This window comes from Python bivittatus, unplaced genomic scaffold (assembly GCF_059951505.1).
Source record: "Python bivittatus isolate LINGU-HERP-01145 unplaced genomic scaffold, Pbiv_v1 ctg000020_np1212, whole genome shotgun sequence".
Classification (NCBI taxonomy): Eukaryota; Metazoa; Chordata; class Lepidosauria; order Squamata; family Pythonidae; genus Python; species Python bivittatus.
Genome location: NW_028277030.1, coordinates 3,880,701 through 3,902,137, shown reverse-complemented (window position 1 = coordinate 3,902,137; position 21,437 = coordinate 3,880,701). Strand labels below are relative to the sequence as shown.

The window sequence follows — 21,437 nt, the reverse complement described above, 5'->3', positions numbered from 1 at the left end:
TTTTAGCTCATCATACAGAGAGCACTGCAACATTAATGTTGAGAGCATGTTTGATGCCAATCCACAGCTTGGCTAACATGTTGACTCATCTAAGTCCATGACAATATTTCAATCTTTCATCCAGATAATAGGCAAGTCATCAATTCACTTGATTACAGCCCACCTGAGAGGAAAAATATACATTTCCATAAATATTGAAGAAGTATTTAAGTTTTAAGTTTAAGAACTTAATATTTAAGTTCTTTTTATATAAACTACACCATGTGGTTTCTTTAAAAAAACCCAACTCCTGAGCAGATGATGTTCAGGTTTGTTTTTTTTTTTAATCTGCGCTCAGTCGTTACCGACTCTGCAGTGACTGCTTGGACGAGTCCTTTTGCAGTTTTCAAGGCAAGGTGTTTCGGAAGTGGTTTGCCAGTGCCTCCTTCCTAGAGCAGAGCCCAGCTGGCGAGCGCAGGAGGCGGGGTTTCCGTTGCTTCGTGCCCTTTTCGGGCGCGCACAGTTTTTTCGCGCTTACTGGCAACTGCTCCCGACTCCTTTTTGCAAGGTGCCGCCAGCATTTTTCCTCCCACCGGAGTGAGAGTACCCATTTATCTACTCACGTGAGTTTTCGACCTGTTGGGTTTACAGGAACTGGGGAGGAAACAGGAGCTCAACCTGCTAACGCGAAGGCTGGGCTTGAACCGCTGAAGCATCGACCATTTCTGGCCAGCAACTTTCAGCGTCATTAAGCTGCTGCGCCACCGCGTCCCCTTGATGTTCAGGTACTCACATGCATAATAATAATAATAAATTGCAAAAGGCAGCTTTACTTGGAACAGCTTATGTCCTGCGATGATACCTTTAACACCATCAAACAACAACAGCTGCCTATCCCAGGTCCTTGGGAAGGACTCGATAAGTGGATAAAAATGCCAAATCCAGTCTAAACATCTGGCTGACTATGTGACCAACCATAATAATACAAAGTAGCAACAATGGTGCACTGGAATATCTGCAAGAAATACCATTTGCCTGCAAGCAAGAACTGGTGGGACCACAAAACACACAAAGTAATAGAAATGGAGAAGCTAAAGTCCTCTGAGACTTCAGAATTCAAACAGACAAGCACTTGCCACACAACACCCCAGACATAACAATTGTTAATAAGAAAGACAAAAAAGTTTGGATAGTGGACACTGCAATACCTGGAGACAGCAGAATAGAAGAGAAAGAACTGGAGAAAAATCACAAAATACAAAGACCTGCAAATAGAAATAGAACGACTGTGGCAAAAGAAAGCAAAGATGGTACCAATAGTAGTACGTGCCTTGGATGCAATCCCAAAACATCCAGAGTACCAACTGAAGACCATCGGCATTGACAAAATCACCATCAGTCAATTGCAAAAGGCAGCTTTACTTGGAACAGCTTACATCCTGTGACAATACCTTTAACACCATCAATCAACAACATCTATCTACCCTAGGTTCTTAGGAAAGACTTGATAGGTAGATAAAAATGCCAAATCCAGTCTAAACAACTGGCTGACTGTGCAACCAACAATAATAGAAGAACAAATAATAAGTGTTGTCCCAAACAGGGAAAGTAAGAAGTTGTCCCAAATAGGGAAAGTAATAGGATGGCCATTTATCCATATGCTCACCAGGACTTATCCATTAAGAAGGAAAGGTGAGAAGCATCAACTGAAACATATGAGGAGGAGACCACAAGGAATGAAATATAACTCTGACACATTTGATTTGGCTGTTTCATAAAAAAAGCTAAAAGCGTATTTCATATAATCTCAAAGTAATCTTGAGAAAACATGTTAGGCACTTAATTGGATGGTTGCAACATAGCTCAGTGGGATGGACGAGCTTATGATAAATCCACTGTATGATTCCTCTACGTATTTTACCTTTATCATGAAAACTGTGCATGGCCTTAGCCCTCCTCATCTCTCTGCATATCTACTCAAACAGACCCCTTCCTTTGACTCATTCAGCTTCACTGCCCTCAAGGATTCAAAAGTGACTTGAAGGCTACCTTAGTTAACTATTGATTGCATGTTGCTTTATGAATAGAATAGTACGACTGCCCTATAAACCTCCCAAAATTCATTTTCCTAAAAGGTTTCAGATACAGCTGCAGCCCTTAATAGACTATACAATATTTGCAAGTTGGATGAAGAGTAAGCAACTCTTAATAGACTGTACAAGATAAAAGGGAGCAATGGGAGCTTTAAAAAACCAAGTTTAGAAGGATAGAAAGAAAGCCCTGTATTTGGCTGAGGACCTAGTTCAGTTAAAAACTTAGGCAAAATTGACACCCCTGAAGTGCCAATTATTCTAATAGGAAAAAGAATTAAAGCTGAGAGAACAAATTACTGGGCATCCTGGGAGTCTGAATTACTTTTACGACTCAGATAGGGAGGAGGAGAAGAAATGTTTTCAGGCTTTTAGAACTTCAAACTCACATGCAAACCTAGGGGGCATTTAGATTTTAGGAGTAATTAACGGTTAAAGTTTGCTGTAAAGGGTCTGTAATGAGCCTCCCAGAAGACTGCATTTGATGACGAACTGGAGGAAACAGAAATCTGGGGCTGAATAAACAGAAGACAGAGATCAAGAGAATGAATTGTTTCTGGAGACGAGGAGGAGATTGGGGTCAGATAACTGCAGTAGGAGAGGCTTTCCCCCAAAGAGTCAAGGGTATTGTCTGAATTAGGCAAGAACCAGTTCCAACAATTATCTGTCATGTTACACCTTCAGATAGTAAATAACTAGGTCATTTTAAAAAGCTGTACTATTTTCAACAAAGGTAAAAATGTGGTTAGTCACAATACCAATAACTTACAGGTTCTCAAGCTTTCCCAGGCCATGACCTCAATCTCTCAATAGAATTGCCCTTCTCATCAACTTGATATCACAAATTCAGGAATTTGTTCTATATCCAACCATTCAACTAAATGCCAATTGACATCCTTGAGAAATGTAGAGGTTTTGGAATGTAAGACTGACAGAAAAAAATATTTCATGTACAGAATTCCTCTTGAGCTGGATGGCATTTCTGGTTAATAGAAGCTTAGAAAACTTGGTTCTGATTGTTTTATTAAGAGAATGAAGAGACAGAAGTACTGTATCCTGCTTGAATACCGAGGATGGAAGGGTCAGTGCATCCAGATAATTTTTTCTCATTATTTAACCTTCCCCTATCCATTCTGATACGGCACACAGCTTGATAATTAAAACAGTTGTAAAATCTTCACTGTTAAGAGGTATCTCTATAATCCTAACAACCCTGGCTACATTTCTGCTTAAAACTGACTTGACAGAATAGTTATGTGTTCAGATCCTACTGAACTAAATAGCCATACATACACATAATTATTTAGAAGATATTTTCACCCATAACCAATAATTATGACTATAAAGTTCCATTTAAAAGGAACAAATAAAAGCTACATTTTTCATTTGGTACTTGCCCCAGTATTTCCAATCTACTTACAGCAGCCTGGCCAAATACTCAGTTTATTCCACCTATGTCTGGACAATCTGGCTGACTGGAGTGCCTGAAGGACAATCCTATCAGCATTGTGGCTTTGTCTGTGTGTACAAAGGCCAATCACTGTCAGATATGCTCTGGGCTTTCCTTCTTGCTCTGCCTGGACATGCAGAAAAATTGCCAGATTTGATGTATACAAAAATGTTACAACCAGCTTCCAAGAACTGGACTGAAACAATCAATGCCCCGTCAGGTGTGAAGATGCAGACACTGAAGGAAAGAGCGCATACAGGAAGGAAACCAGACAGGTTAGGGAAAAGGAGAAGCAGAGAGCAGAAGTTTGGCCAGACAGGCAAAAAGTGCCATGCCGAGGAGGAAAAGAAGCTGAGGAGGAAAAAAGTAGGAAAGAGCTCAAGGAAAGTAGGAATCAGAAAGAATGCAGAGTAGGATAGGGTCTTCTCTATCTCAGCAGCAGGATAAAAGGAGGTGACTTGAGAATAAGCAATGATGAGGAAATGAAGAAACAGAAATGTTCTTCCTTGCTCAGTCAGGATTGCCCTCAATATTAAAATAAGATGGAGGAGAATCTGGGAGTGCAAGGGAACAGGGGCTTTGATTGGCAGCAAGTGGGCCAGAGAAAACATCTGGCAAGCCAGCAAAGGAGAAAAAGTACCTCGCTGATTGGGACCAGTAGTGGGATTTGGGGGAGAGTCTCTCCAAGCCCCGCAATGGGAGGCACGGGGTTGGGGACTGCCCTCCCAAGAGAGGAAAAAATGGAGTTGTGCCACCAGGGGAGGCAATTAACCTGATTAGGATGCACGGTACCTTTAAGCTTCCCCAACCTGGTGTTGAGATCTCCAGAAGCCACTCTGGAAAGGGTGCGTGTGTGTGTCTGTGAGTGAAAGCAAGAGCGAGAGCAAGCTGCTAATTCTAAGCACAAGTTTCTTGCATTCTCTTCTCACACCTGTGATACTTTATCCCTTTGCATTTCTGTAAGTTGATTGACTTTACTAATAAATCTGTTTTACTGTATAAAACTGGGGGGTTTATTTTTTATTAGATTTCTCAGGGAGTGGGGTGGAATTTGACATTTCATATCAAGCTCCCCAGTTAGGTGGAGACACGCTTGGCACTGGGATCTTTAAACCACAGGAGCTTGGGAAGAGTCCAATGGGATTCTTGGGGACCCGGCTTTCAAACCTGGGGCCACTACAGATAGTTTCAATTTTAAGAGTCGAATGGGAGTGATTTAGAGCTAGGTTGTCTCCCAGTTTTGTCATGGCCCTCTGAAGTGGGGATGCATTCAGAATCAAGCTAACCCTGGACAACTGCTGAGTTCCTTGAACATCTCCACTGTGACCCTGTGGGTGCAAAGGAAATGCCTACAAAAATGGGGGGAGGGCACACAAACTTGTAGCATAGGAACATACTAGGGGCAAAAGCTGAGGTAGAAGAAAAATCAAGTGGTTCTTCTCCCCCACTGCCCCTAGAATCTGGCACAATCCTATTTTGTTCCTCCAAAAAAGCTGTTAAATCCTTTCTCCTCTCCTCCCACTCCTCACCTTCTGACTGCACACCCTTCTCTTCTATCTTGGAGCACTAAGGAATCCCATCAACATTGCAGTTCTGTGACTCAAGCAAAAAGACAGTTTGGGAAATACGTGAGTGCTTTTCACAGTAACTAATTCTTAGCTCTGCTTTCTCAATCCCAGGGTCAGATGATCATTCCTCTAGATAGGTCTTCCTATGCCTTTGCAGTTGAATTTTAGGTGCATTTTATCTTGCTCAGTTATTCAGTTAAGGAGTAGGTCTATGACAGTGGAACTTGTAACAAATTAAAGATTAGAATTCAGTTGAAAAGGAAATATTTACACATTCATTGTGTAGAATTGTGTAGAGGTAAATACTGACGATGGTTAAAAATTACATGTAAAAAGTATCTGGATTTTCACTCTCCTGTAGAAATAGGATGAAAGTTAGGGTGCTGTATTTTTGGCAGCTTCAATTAGTCTGTTCACCCAGATGTGCTGTCTTTGCATTATACCAGTCTGCATCTTGAAGAAATCCACTGACAGACCTGATGTAGCAGTGTCTACAGGAGAAAGTGTGGTTCAACCTACAGTCCAGCACTAGGAATCTTCCCTATTTTCCTCCTCCTTTTCCCTTCATCAGCTATAAATTTCTCAGGTAAAAGAAGAACCTAATGGGAGAACAACGCACTGGGAAAGACAAAGAAGCTGGAACACAACTAAGGTTCTGAAGTGAAGCAATTCCTGCCCAGTTTGAACTTGGACAAGCATTTCTTTGCTCTCTTCTTCACCTCCAGCCCCATCAGTTTTCCCCCCTGCTATGGCTTCTTCTGTTTGGGACCTCTCTTTCATTTCCTTTCTTAACCTCAGTCTGAGTTACTAGTTTTGTCTTCTTTTCTCTCAGTTTCTGCTTATATATGGAAAACCAATCTCCCTCCCTCCCTCTCTCTATAAAGAAAACCATCCTCTGAAAAATTCTCATCAATTCCTTTTTGACTGAACAGTAAAGATAAAACAAATGAAATAGATAAAAAATTAACTCCAGAGTGTTTTTGTCCCAAATGGGACCTTCAGGTCCTCTCATTTTTCTGCCCTTTTTCTCTCCTTTTGGCTAATCTGTTTCTTGGTCTTCTTGAAATGACCTATGCACATTCTCTTTTGACTTTTGTGGGAAAAATTAACTGGTGCCAGTTAATTAACTGGTGCATTTTAATTGTAACATTTTTGTTTTACACAGCCAACTACTACGCTTAACCAAGTATACTGAAAGCTATTTTGTTCTGCTTTGCTTAGCTGACAAACATACAGAATATATGAAAGAAATGAGTCAGCCCTCTTTATATACAGTTACGGGGATCAATGGATAGTTACATATATTTTTAAATAGCTGCTTCAAAGACACACATATTAAGGGCGGGACCTTGCCTTAGTACATCTTCATTTTTAAACTCTGAATTTTCTGCAGAGATTCACAGTTGCAGGGATTATGTGGCCCCAACAGTGATTACAGCCTATATTTATACCCCCATAGGTATAAAAAACATGACCACCCATTTCTGTAGTCCCTGACACTCTTGCCTAAAGCTGGAACAATTTACCAATCCCTGGACTAGATGATTTTTATGGTCAATTCCAGCTCGGATTCTGGAATTCATTTTTCTAATAATCAGATACATGATTTAGGTAATATTCTGAGAAGTTCATAATTTGCTATGAAATCTATGCTTGCCTTTCTACCACAACTGCATTCTCTAAAGCATATGAAATACTCCGAACACTTGTTATTTCATCAGGTTGCAGTCTGTATGTCTCTTTTGTCCTTGCAAAAGTGCCTGTTAACCACTCCTTTACGTCCAAAGGTATTGAATCCCACTGGATACTAGAAAGTTCATCCTCAGGGTCCAAAAGGCTCCTGCAAAAATCCAAGTTTTTATGTATGTACTTTTGTATTCATTCATTCATTTAAATTATTTATATCCCAAGTGGCTTTTTAAAAAATCACTGTAAGGCATTAAAAACAAAATAAGAGCAGCAGTTTTAATGGATTTTTTTTAAAAAGCAAACAAAACTACGAGGGATAATTAATTTTTGCCTTCCAGAATGGCTACCAAGTTTTCAAACACCATCTCAACAGGGGAAAAGAAAGCACTTATGATCTCCTCAGAATTTCCATAATTGTGCCCCCCCCCCAGTAAAACAGACCTGTACCGGCTGCCCATCAAAATAAAACTTTGCTAATCATAGCCAAGAAAGCAGATAGAAAGATTAATGTATCTAAAACGTGAATTCAACCTAACATCTCTTAAAAACTCAGTTTCATTGATTCAATGTATGTATTAAAAAGAGATGCAGACCAGTATTTGTTCTACAGATTGTTAAATATTAATTATGTCATGAAGTAATAAAACTGCAATCAAATGGCAAAATTCCACTCCAATATTAATATAACTTGAGTAGTGGCTGCATCAGAGTAGGATGGCATCTTTCTAATGAACACCCCCTCCCCCCACCATACACGTAAAGCTCTATTTCCAAGTGCCTTTGACACTAGTGGCCTGACGGGATTAATTAATAGCGAGCCTTGACTAACCAAGTAATCTAGATTAGAAAATGTCCCCAACCAACAATGCAACTGGTAATAATATAATTTTCTATGCGCCTTTGTTGTATGAACTTAAGAGAATTCATGATGAATGCAAAAGATATATGGATGGAGGCTAAACAACATAGGATGATAAACTGTGTGCACCTGAAGGTTCTAATTGGAACTGTAGGTTAAAATCAAAAGCTGGGGTCTTTTACACAGAAGGGAGTTGGTATAGATGAGAAACACAGATAAACAGAGACTGAATTTGTGTTAAGGCAGGCTAAATTGAACATTTCCAAAATCAGTGGCATACTGGTGCTTTTGATTCTTCTTTTCCCACCATGGTTTTCTCAGAAGCCATTTAAAAAGCTAACAGCAATTATTAAAAACTTGGGTACAAATTTGTATCTTTTCTTGCTTTCTCTCCTTCCATTTTTATTGGATTTACTCATCTGCAGGCAGGGACTGTCTTATATTAAAGCTGAGTACAGCATTTCAAAAATTGATATGTACTATATATCTGAATCCAGTTCTTAATGCCCTTCTGATCCTTGTTGGACCTTGTAAGTTACAGGATAGATGCTTGTTTAGGAGGGCAGACTGGATTAATCAATTCTGGGAAACTACCATCCAGTGCAGTGTATGCCATACTTGGATAATATATGGATTTTTTAAAGACATTTATAGATTGTTATTCTAGATCTTAGACCATATGGATTATTTGGAACAATTATTTTTTTCATGGAGGACTGAGATCTACTTTTTGAATTTATGCCCTTCCTTATTACTGAAATCTCCCAGATTAGCATCAAGCCCCTGGCTATAAATAGACAAAATTGTAGAAGACCCTGGGCATTTTCCCTTCCAGATCAAGTCTGGGAGCTCCTGACAGATGCCTAGACAGATACCTCATAAATATATTTACTCTCCCTAGTTCATCCAAATTGCTTTATTTATACCTGCCAGTTTGTATAAATGGTCTTTCCTAATTCAGTCACAGATCTTAATGTTTTCCCTTTGGCCTACTGAGAATTCAGTGGCAACACTTTTAGGTGAAGGGGTCTGTAGTTTCAGTAAGCCATCACTCTAGTTGAGACTGAAAAAATGGATTGAAAGGTAAAGATGGCATGTAGATGCCAGGCTCCCCTTCCCTCCAGTTAGTATCTGTGACCATCCTGACACTTTCTGTCTTTCACAACTCTTAACAGTGGTCCCTCTGCATCAGTTTTTACCCTATAAAATAAGTATCTTCTGCTACTACTATTAGTATTAGTACTATTAGTCTAATAATCAGAGCAATAAGCTTTTGTTATTTAATCTATCTCTGTAATGTATTAAAGAATATTTCTGAAGCAAGAAGCCTATTTTCTCTGTCAGTGATACATGCACTGCAGTGGGCAGCATTCTAGACAAGGCATTCCTCCTATGACCAAATGGAAGGGACAGATGACCTCAGACAAAGTCATCTGTAGCTGCTTTTTATTTGCAAAGAGCAACCACAGGGATCCCCCAAATGACTACCATCGGAAATGGGGAGTTCAACCTTTTAACCCCTGCCATGGTTCCAGTGAAAGTTTCCACCCTCCCAAAAGTTGCTACATGAATTGGAATCCTTTTCCAGATGCAAGCAGAAGTTCAGGGTAAGATGTTCTGTGCAACAGCATAGGACTCCAGATTGAACTCCCTTTCTGCCTGCTGTATTTCTCAAGTGTGCGTGTGTATGTGTAGCCCTAACTTTACTAACACCCTTCAACCTGGGTTGCAATTGTAAACTTCAGTGAAAAGAGATGGGGCTTCCTTTAGGTCCATGATCCTGAGTCAGATGCATTCTCAAAGTAACTGGCAAATGCCCAAGAAAAATGAACTCCAACAGTGACCAGTGATCCTTCCCTCTCCTTGGGTCAAAGTAGTGATATACTTACAAAAGAGTGGCAGAAAGTTTCTTTTTGGTCCTTTGATCACAGGTTTTTGTTTTGGCTTGGTTATTATTAGTTTTGACACCAATCTTCTCTCTTTTATCCTGTGTCATATCTGCAGCTGTTTTTGTTTTGTCTACAACCCTTATTGCAGTAATTTCCTACATTTATAGCTAATAAAGTAGCTTCCTACTCCTATATGCATGTCATTATTATATATTCTCAGTGGATATAAGTTCAAGAAAAAATGCCATGCCTTCCTCCAGAAGCATTGTGACATCATCCTAATGTAACCATTAACAACTATTGTGAACCCCTGTGAACCTACTGCACAGGATTTCTTCCACCCCCATGATGGGCGGGGGGGCAGTATAATCTTCTGGTGCTTCTTAGACCTACTTTTCCTCCTCTTTGTTTCCATGTCCTGTGCAGGAATTAGGGCAGTAACAGCCACAGCAGTGACCACATGAGGACCAGTGAATGGGCGATGGTGACAGCAATGAGAAGGAGACAGAGATGCACTCAGTATTTCTGACAACAGATTTAAGATCATTAAAGCCACATGTTCATCTATAGCAGTAGCCCAAAACTAGGAGAACACAGGTATTATAAAAGAAATATTTGTACTTTTACTGGTCTTCACACTAGCTACAAGGCTAGAATATTATATTTACCCCAAAGGAAGATGTCCTTGAATTTAAACTGATCTCCATAAAGCTAGAATGGACAAAAGAATTATCAACACAGACAAAAATCCTGTGCGTGGCTAGCTTTCCGACCTTATCAACCAAGGGTGCCCGATTCCAGCTAAAACCAATCCTAAAATCCTCACCCCCTCAATAAATATGTACATATAACCAATATGCATTATTGTGTGTATATATCTGCCAGAAGACAACCCCTCCCCCCAAGAAAGCTTAAAATATATTAACAAAAACATTTACTGATTTTTAACTACCAGCTGCAAATGACTAGGCTCAATTATCATCTTTTGAACAAAATATATGAAGTGTGAAGTCCTTGGGGTTCTCTGAGCTTGGTTGTTTTCTTGCAGACATTTCGTTAGAAATGGCTAGATAACAACTTCAAAGATATTACCTGGCCGGGTAACAAAACATCTGCAAGAAAACCACCGAGCTCAGAGAACCCCAAGGACTCCACCGTTCAGCCCTGAGCTACACATATTCTCTTCTATTGGTACAATACGTGAAGACCTAGCTCTCTTGAGAAACCAGCAGGAAGTGGATGGGCTCAATTCCAGTGACGATGGGTGCACCACAATAAAAAAGCGAAGCAGTAACGACACACTCCGGGAGCCAGCACGAGGTTAAATATAATTTCGCAGAATTGTTGCCATATGACAACAACGGGTGTTGATGGAATTAAAATTACGTACTGTGTAAATAGGGTGAAAATGTCAGAAGAAAAAAAAAATTGTCCAGGGCTGAAAATCCTAAGAGTAAAGCTCAAAAACTCGAAAGCAAAAAGAAACAAGGGGCGCCTTTTTGAAATTTCTAACAAAATGGGAAGAAGAGCCAAGCCACCGGGGGCGCAGAACGTGGCTTCGCCTCGGGCGCCGAAAAGTCTGGAGTGGGCCCTGCGCCTGCCTTTTGCTCCGCCGAGCCAACGTTGCATTTGAGAGGAAAGGCAACAAGCCCTCCGTCACGTCTTTTTTTTTTTTTTCCTGAATTTGATGGAAGTTGCTTTTAAGGGATGGCAGCTGTCCTTGTGGACTTCGTTTAAAAGAGGCTCCTCTCTTGCAGTGCAAACCTCTGCCCCTTAAAAACGAAAATGTTTGTGTAGGTAAAGAACGGTACACAAGGTGAACTAGAGAACATTAATCATAAGGAAGGAACTAAGAAACCTGGTTAGGATGCCCAATATTTACGGGCAGAAAGGAGGAGGTTGTCCTGCCAATCCGCTATTGTTTGGGGAGGCAAAGCACGTGCCCAGATAGCAGCACGTGCCTAAACGCCTACAAACGCTTCCCCGGGCCACCGCCATTTTCAGCAAAGCCGCCCAACTCACCGCTTAAAGGGCAGCTTTGCTCCTCCCTCCTCCTCCGCTGCGATTCAAGGCGTCCCCTCGCAGCAGCGCCTGGCGGCCAGAAAAAATTACGTCACTTCGAAATACTCCTGCTGTAGGACAATTTCATTGCTCGTTCTCTCGCTCTCCTGCAGACCTACGCGAATGAAGGTTTCGCGAGGGCAACTGTAAGGCTTCCTCACAGGAGGAGCCAGTTTCCATAGAAAACAAGTAACAACAGACGTGGAGACTCTCGGGTCACCAGCTAGATTTCTCGTTCTTGATCGCAGGGGAAAAAATGGTTTTCTCTCTTTCTAAATGTTGCCATTAGCAGCCCTTCCGAGTGGGTGGCAGCACCAGCAGAACGGGTCGGGAATCGTTTCCTTCGCATCCTCTTGACAATAAGAGCTGGCTTGTTAGAGGTCTTGCTGAATTCTGGGTCTGGTTCAGGAGGTTAGCGAAAGGCAGCATGACGGAACTGCACGAAGGGGTGGCTGTGGGCAAATATGATTTAGTGGAAGAAATCCTCAAGAGCGGGCTCGCTGACCCAAACTGCAAAGATGCAGACTGGAGCGATAGGACACCTCTCCACTGGGCGGCAGCAAATGGTAAGCAATAAATCTGGGACTGGGTGGGTAGGTGGGGCTGTGCGTGGGTCTCGGAGAGGGAGAAGGAGGAACACTGCGCCAGCAATAATGAAAGCGTGCGTAGAAAATTACAGTGGGTAATTTCCAGTTCAGCTTGCACCCAGCACGCTCCCAATCATTCTCTACCTCCAAATCAGAGCAAACACACAGGCTACTCCGATCGATTAGCAAAAATACATTTACTGATATAACAGACATCAAAAACGGGATAAAAATTAAATAAAAGCAGACATTGAGAAAGACAGGAGCAACAGGCAAGAACTTTACCTATATTTTAGATACTGGAATCAGCGCTGTGGGTAATTAGTATGGCGGTTCCGAAGGGAGTGGCTTTTGGTTATCCCAGGCCTTTAGAGGTGGAAAGTAGGGCACCAGGTGATCCCTCTTTTATTCTGCCCCATGAAGGAAACGATTTGATAGACCGGGATGATGTATTCAGCGTTGCGTAAGACAAAGGAATGACACTAGGAACCCCGGAGCTATCTTTCTTTTCACTCCCCTTTTCAACCGCTGATATTTCATGAGCTTTCCTTGGGATTAAAATGATTGCTTTGAAGTGCTATTCCATGCCTCACTGCTTCATCAAGCAGGGGGAGGCCCAGAAACTCTAATCCTGTGTTTGGGTATAAGAAGACATGGATTTACTACTCCTCAACAACAGAACTTGCATAGAAGAAGTAGCTGGATCAGATTCCTCTGCTCCGAGTATGTCAGCTCTGGGTGATCCTCCTCCCCTCTCCTAAGTCCTGAACGGAAGCGTCCTGGAAGGTCCAGGCCATGGATTTTTGGTTTTATCTGTTGTCAGTGTTGTCCAAGCTTGGCCACTTTAAGATGAGTGGACTTCAACTCCCAGAATTCCTCAGCCAGCCATGCTGGCTGGGGAATTCTGGGAGTTGAAGTCCACTCATCTTAAAGTGGCCAAGCTTGGACAACACTGTCTGTTGTTGTTTAAATTGTTGTTAGCCACCCGGAATCATGTTTTTGAGATAGACTGCCATCTAAATTGAAATAAAATAATAAATAAATATTTTTTAAAATGGGAAATAAGGTCTGTGAAGGGCAAAAATGGTTTCTGTTTTAAAGTTTAAATTTGTTTTGGACAAAACTGCTATGCTGTAGGGTAGCATACAATTTCTGACTGAAAACAGTATGTTGCCAATACACAGGAAGGCCACTAATGATAAGCACTATGGTTTAGATGGAAAATACTCGAATTCATGTGTGGGTTGAAGGCATGATTTGCTCTTTGCAAGGAATTGTTGGGGACAATGGAGACGGCATTAATCAATGGCATCCACGTATTAATTTTTACACAGGGCCAGAAGGTATTTCCCCAACCAGTTTGTGTTATATCTAATTGCTGTATTAAATGGACTGGTAAGGAATGGTCTTGGCCATCAGTAATAGAGTGTAGAAATAATCTAACTGGATTTATAGACTTAATAACGAATGTATTACATCAGCCAAATATTAAAAATATGGAATTTTTTGGTCACCAATAATGAATATCACTATGCTGTCTCTTTATATTACATGTGTTCCCTACTAAGAATCTACATATTTTTAGAAACATATTTAAATTTATGTAAAGAATATATTTCTATGACCTATTAAAAAGCATGTAGATACTGTATATATTAGCAAGTAACACCTCTATTATGTTGTTCATGATACCAGTAAGTATAAAGATTTCAAGAGGGGGAATACGTGCTGGCCTTCCAGAAGGGCAAGAAGACGTGGCTTTGCCATCTGGCCCAGGGATCTGGGAATGTGGCTGTGGAGCCTGCAAAATAGCTGCTTTACTAGAGAAACTGAGTGCATTCTCCTGCAGATTATTTCTTTAATTATTTTTATGTTTTTAATTGACTTTTTAATGACTTTTTTGTTATGTGTTTTGGTTATTTTGTTGTATTGTCTTTTGTGTTTTTTAACCTTGTATGCCACTCAGAGTCAGGTACATTAGATGGGTGGCTATATAAATTTACCAAATAAATAAATACATAGAATATAGAATAGAATATATGAACCATGAATCTCCAGGTTATTGTTATTAGCAGGTAAGGCCAAGTGACATATAACTTTATACTATGTGTTTGTGTGAATAGACATCTATAAAAGATAGAGTACCTGAGCTCCACTCTGACAGGCCATGAAGGCGGGAAGGTTTATTCAGGAAATTTTCAGCCTATGCAGAATGTGAAAAAGTCCTCGAATTAAGAGTTTGAAGAAGTCACAACCAGACCCTGTTCTCAGAATAAAAATGGTTCCCAAAACAACAGATTCTGGATTATGGTCTAAAAGAGCCACTTCTTTGGGAATTGTCTGTTAATGAGAAAGTCTCACTGTGATGCTAGGCTTCCCTGTTTGCTCTTATTTCCTGTTTGTATTTTCAACAGGCCACTCAAAGATAGTAAAGCTGCTTGTGGAACATGGCGCTCGCCTTTGCTTGAGAACTGAGGCAGGTTGGACTCCAGCGCATTTTGCTGCAGAATCAGGGCGACTCAGCGTGTTAAGAACCCTGCATTCTTTGCACGCACCGATTGATGCTCCAGATCTCTATGGGGATGTCCCAAGAAGAATTGCAGAGATCTATGGGCACAAAGCCTGTGTCAGATTCTTAGAAAGGTAAGTACTGTATTGGGAAAAGAATTAAAGCAGACAACATTGCTCTTTTCCTAATGCTGGTTTGTAGTGGAGCAAAGGGGCTTACCAGTCCCAAGTTAGGAGAAAAAAATGAAATTATCAAAACAATTCAAATTACTACTATCCAAAGCCGTCGATATAAAAATCTGGTTTTTAAAAAAATCAGTCAAATCACATATTAAAGCCCCTTTAAAATAAAATCTGTTTTTTCTAAATGACATTAAAAGAGTAGCCAGCCAATTCTATCATAGGAACAGTATTCCAGAGCAATGGCATAAGAACTGAATCTCTCCTATATTTTTGTATTTTTGGGTCATATGAAAAGATAATGTGCAGGGTTTCTGAGAATGATCTTAAATTGCCTCCAAATTATTTGGGTTTTAAAGGCCAAGGACTTTCTGCACAGCAGCCTTAATCTATTTACCTCTCAGTCTTTCTAAATTTCAACCTTTTCCTCCACTTTGGCCATATTGATTCTCTGGTGGTCTACTTGGAGTACACTTACTGAACATCCAGTTGGTGGATTCCCCTGCTTCTTTACCCCTGATACATGCTAGGAAAGCAAATAATTAATTGCACTTCTTTTGTGGCTTGGTCTTCTGTGGACCTGCTGTTTCCATTGACAGGCCTTTTTATGTCATTCTCTCCCCCCAGCCCCACTTCTCTCATGCTTAACACCTTCCCATCTGATGCCTCCTCTCCCCACACCCTCCATTCTATAAGGAAATCTGCAAGGCTTTAAAATCCATAACTCTGTTCAAGTAAGTAACATATAAACCCAGTTAGATTAATGGCATTAATTGTACTAGCAAATCTCTATGAATTGCCTCATGCTTTCTCTTTGCCTAAATAAACATTTAATGAAGTTGCCTTCATTGGTTTTAAAAGGATATTTCTCTGAAGAGCTGGTTTACAATAATGCTAAAGCACCCATATGTATTTAAGGAATTTTCCTATATTTTGTTATGTTTGTATCCTCCAGGCTTTGAGAAAGCAAAGCCAAAGCTGTTTTGTTTTTAATTAATTTTAGAATTGAGTTTTAAGAGGCGGCTTATGGTCAAGAAGGATGCAGTGTCACCCATCTTTCCAAATGGGAAGAGACCATCAGAGTCTCTTCCAAGCCATGATCAGCCCTTGGTAGCAGCTATCCAAGGCCTCTTTCTCTTTTCTTTTTATCTAGGGCTGAAATGGAATACAAGGTGTATTGCCAGATGGCAAAATCAAAGGGAATCCAACTGGATGAGAAAGATGAAGATTGGGAGCTTAAGAAGGAAGAACTTTTGAAAAGTAAATCCTTCTCTCAAAAGAAACCTGTGAAACACAAGATGCAGGGAAAGCATGGTGTTCAACTTCATTCAAGAAAATAATGAGAAGAACAGAATATTTCAGATGAGCTAGATAATAAGATCTTATCTCCCTTAACTTACTAGTCATTGCAATCCATCTATTTCATTTTTCTATTTTTCCATTCTTTGACGTGATTAATGATGATGGGCTCATCTCATCATATCAGATTAAGAATTTTTTTAAATGTGCACAAAAAAATCTATTTTTATATGCATTTCTCCTAATAAACTAATTTTGCGCACACTTTTGTATAATATACTCACATTTTCAAGCTTTTCCCTAATTTAATAAAGTTTTGTGCTTTATGACCACACTATGTATATATTATAATTTTCCTTTAATAATTTTATTAACATTAAGGAAAATATTAATATTATTTTTATTTTATTAAAGTTTTTGGGCATATTTTAATTGGAGGACACTGCCACAATACCCAGAAGTGTGAAATTAAATTTGCACTAAAATGCAGATAAAAATTCTTTGTCTTGCTTTTTAATCTATAAAAAGAAACCTTACAGTTAATGTATATTCACAGTTAACAAATTGTGTGAAGATAGACAGGAGAACCATGCAGACAGTTTGGAAGATCCTGCTTTAACAAGGTGCTTGGTTAGGGTTTTAAAGAATGTTAAATTAGGGAATATTTCAATAAAATAGTCTTTTTTTAGTATATTGGACACTTTAAGAGGGTGGGTAGTAAGGGCTGGGTTTCAACTTCTGCATGTTGGAAGTTAATGTGTCAGAAGGAAGATAATTGGTAGGGTCTGCTCTGTGTTGAACTATTGCTGTAATATTCACAGGCTTGTAAACATGGTGCTTCGATAAGAAATAGTGATGATAATGTGAAGTTGAATTATGTTCTAAACGTTTGGAACCTATTGAACTTAAGCTTTACTGTATGTGGGCAGCAGCTAAGAAGGTTGTTCAACACCAATGGAAAGACTTAAAAGCCAGGATGAAGGGCATGCTTAAACTTTCTACAGATGTACTGACTTTCTGCTGACACTCTGGAAAATCTTAGCCATACGATGCGTGTGGTCCAAGTTCAGTTTTGTTGTTTATATTTACTTGTTCTAATACATGTTAGCTTGCTTGCTTGCTTTTTCTTTCTTTCCCCTCTATGCTCTAGTTATTTTCTGGTTTATCTTATGTTGTTTTTTGTATTATCATTTATTACTGCTGATCTCGCTCCGGTCACCCTTGAGATTGCTTCTGTGCTTCATTAATTAATGTTTCTGAGCAATCTTTTCATGGGAATGAATGCTGAGAAGGCTGTAAAGTGAGTAAACATTCAGGAAACAATTATTTAGGAAAATAATAAATTGTAGCAATTAAGCACAAGTCAACTGTGAACATTTAGAAATTATTTTTGCTATCTCATGCTATAGCATGTGGCATGGAGAGAACGCTTAACTGGAATGAAAGGAAACGTATCTGCTAAACAGAAAGCATAGTAAAAAAAAATTAAAGCTTTGTTCTATTAATAACATTTAAAATACCCAGTTACTTCTCCTGAACTGTAATTAGATCTATTTCTGTTATCAAACATTGTTTGACACCTTGTTTTTATTGGAAAGCCAACAAACTGCTAGATTGGTGATAAAAATAACTGTCCAAGACAATTCTTTAGTATGTATATTTCTTTTCTTGCTAATTACTTTCTTATCCTTTTAATAAAATGCCATAATGACCTTTCTCTTTGATAGAGCACTGTTAGAAGAACAGGTACACAATCTATACAAACTTTCCTGGAGGAGAAAAATCATGTCTGGCCTTAAACTGAAAAAATCAGTAACCACATTCTTATAAATGCAACTCTTCAAATAGATATAGCAACCAGAACTAGAGTCCTTTTACAAATAATACACTATTTTTCTTTATCACCTTTTGAGGTTCATCTCTACATAACATACTAACTGAAGGACATAATTAATCACTCTTTCACCAGTATAGTACTGTTTTAGCTTGGGATTTCCCCCGATCAAATTATTAGCTTGTACTGAAAAACATGCATATATAAAGGTGGTTCAGAGCTGGTTTGCAGTTCTCTCCAGAAACATGTTTGACAAAAGGAGCATCAACACAACAAAATTAATGACTTCTGTGATCATAAGAGATGGTATGTCTCCACAGAGAAAAAAGAAAAAGATTGATGGGTGCATTAACTATAAAGATGATCATTGACTGCTGCAGAATAGATGCAAATTGAACAAGTGTATACATCAAGAGTGGTTTTCTGACATCAAGGCCACAATGGCTTCCGTAGACATTACTGTGCATATGAAAAAAGGAGAATGTCAAGGATAGAAACTGGGAGCAGGCAGAATACATATATGAAGATTCTTGTCCAGACGGAGGAGGATGGAGTGCTATCAGCAGTCTTGGCACAGTAGAGTGTATGTGGGAAGGCAGAAAAGCAAAGCTGGTACGCATTAGAAGCTGGATGACAGCTTGGTATGTTTGATACAAATGTATGAAAGGTGTGGCTGAGGGGGCCACCAGTTTATATGAGGCAATGCCTAGTCAAAATCTGCTTGTTCTGTTTGAATTTCCTGGGCATGTCTGTGGGGATTCCCCCACTCCATAAGATTCACTGGGCATAGACCAGGTAACAGGCTTTCTCATTGGTGGCTCTGCCTTATGGAACACTTTAAGTATGGGTGGCCCCAATCTTTCTTGCTTTTAGGAAGTTAAATCCATGTCACTGCACTGAGCTTCTGGTCCATGGTTCTGTTTGGGAGACCATCACAATTGGTTGAGGATCCTATTCTTTTTAATTGCTCTGGAGAAAATCTTTATCACTAATACGTGGAAGATGCCACATAGAAGAAGAAGCCAGAGATGCCTAGTGCTATCAAGAATTAACCAATGGATTTCAATTTCAATCAGCTCAGTACAATCATTAAAGCATTCCGTGACATTCCAATGACAGTCTCAACCGCCAAGGAATCCAAGCATCATATGGCTAACCATAAAGGACCGGTCATTCTTGGAACATTTCCCCCTTGTCCGCCATTCTGTTTGGATATTATTTCTGAATGGTAGTGGGTTTCACGCACTTTTGCTTTTTTTACTGTGGTAATAAATGATTGCATTACAGAGTACCTTCTTTTGCCTCAGTTGCACATCCCCACATGTATGTATGTATGTATACAATTTATATTGCACAACTCAGATTGGCATCCATGATGCTCCTTTCTCCCATTTTTTCCCCTCAATCCTGTGAGGTGAGGAATGGCTGATCCAAAGTTACCTAGTGCAGGTTGGATTAGAGCATGGGTCTTTCCAGTTCTACAGTCCTAGTCCAACAGCTCATCCAGAACCCACTGGGTTAGCAACCAAGAAAGAATTGCCACGTTATAACATTCTTCTAGCATTCACTGACTACTGGTTTAATTGCTTTTTCTCTTCAGTACTAAGGGTTAGTGTGAACACCCATGGCATTTTAGAAGAATTGGCAGTATGCAGTTTTTAAAAAAATAAGTGCAACTCCTATTACTTCACCCGTTTAAATACATTTTGTGTTTTTATAGAAAAGAACCCACTGGACTGGAAAACTGCACTGCCAAAGGGAACTGTAAAATAAAGCACATTTGATGATCCACATATCTCTTCTTGCACCATCTTTTAAAAAAATTTCGCATGAAATCAAAATAGTGGTTTTACTGAAGAATTGTTAAAACAGGCACATTATATCAAGCTGCAATTGATGCAAATGCCAACTTTGATTTAAACAAGAATTAGCTTTTTATGTTCCTTCTAACTCAGGTATTATAAAATTGTAGGTCAGCATTTCAGTGTTTCTCTAGGTGGCCAACAGAGGTAAGCTGGATCATATAGCTACTGTTCTTAGGACATTGCTATCTGCTACTGCTTGGAACGTGTTGTCAGCAGTTATTAGGTGATATATAGTATCAAAGTCCCCCTGGTTCATGTTAGAAAGCCACATCACCTTTGCCCAGAATTTTCCACATTGATATGAAAAAGTGGCAATTTGGAGTGGCTAAAAAGAAGAAAAAATGTTGCTCTATCAAAAATCTATCAGCATCCTCCGCAATTGTAAGAGGGTTTATTTGGCAAAGGCAGAATCACAAAATGTAGGATCCATGTAAAATAACAGTTCCGACTGTGTTCGTGGTGAAGAACACTCAGGATTGGTTGCATAAGAAAGAGGTGAACCAAGCACGACTGTACTAAACACAGAAGAAGGAGATTACCAATATATGCCATAGTAACTATATGTTCCAAAATATATTCTAGTGATGTCTTGTTAAGTTAAAAAAAAATCCTATCAATAAGATTTTGGGATTTGTTTTTCATTCAGTCCCTGCAATAGACTGAAAAAACTTAACTAATGCTGTCCTATGTAATGAGTGAAGAATAGGAGAACTGAATTTTTTAAAACACACGTGGTGTAAACAGTGCAATGATACTGAATCTCGGTAAGCCAGGTAGGTATTCTGGGAGATTGACTGCTTTACATAATATGAAAAATGAGGCTCATTCTTCATTTAAAGCAGTCTTAACCTCTCAGAATTCCCAGCTGGCATGCAGAGATATGATATCATCATGCAGCCTGCATCTTATATGTTTAAAAATGTATTATGGAGGGAAATATGGCAAGTCACTCTATATGGCAAGATCCTTTTGTTATGCTCTTGCAAAGTTGAGCCTGGGTATCTTGCAAGATAAGCAGGTTTCAAGAGGAAGAAAAGAAGTGCTGCGCAAAGTCCTGAGTCAGGCACCTATGAGGCTCCCTCCAACTATTTTCTAATTAGTAGCCATTCCATTAGACTATCTTAGTTATTTTTGTTTCTGCAGGTCATTAAAAAAAGATTATTTCAAGGACATGTGCTTAGTCTGGTTTTTTTTCCACCTCCCTGTGCATGATACACAATACAGTAGGAGGGTTTTTCCCATGACTTAGAAACTATATTTCTACTGAAGCAACCTATAATTGCATTTGCCATTTTTTGCAGCCATCTCACATTGCTGACTCATATTCAGTTGTAATTAACTACCGTCCCAATATCTTTTTTACAAGTACTTGCCAAGCCAGGTAACTTCCATTCTATACCCATATCCATTCTATAACCATTTGAATTCTGCTTCCTACTTGTATACGTTTGCTTTAATCTCTGTTACATTTATTATATTTGTCTAACCTGTCAAGATGGTTCTGAATGTTAATTCTGTCTTCTGGGGTACAAGTAATAGTATCCCATCAGTTCTGTGTCATCTGCAAGTTTGATAAACC

General features: G+C 39.5%; 1 protein-coding gene across 1 annotated transcript; it reads left to right on the top strand.

Moving 5' to 3' along the window:
* The first annotated feature begins 11,552 nt into the window (after positions 1-11,552).
* On the top strand, positions 11,553-18,878 carry ANKRD66 (ankyrin repeat domain 66). The gene is made up of 3 exons (XM_007426789.4): positions 11,553-12,151; positions 14,587-14,815; positions 16,014-18,878. Exons 1-3 carry the CDS (start codon positions 12,013-12,015, stop codon positions 16,198-16,200), a joined length of 555 nt encoding a protein of 184 aa, XP_007426851.2. The 5' UTR covers positions 11,553-12,012; the 3' UTR covers positions 16,201-18,878.
* Positions 18,879-21,437: the final 2,559 nt, after the last annotated feature.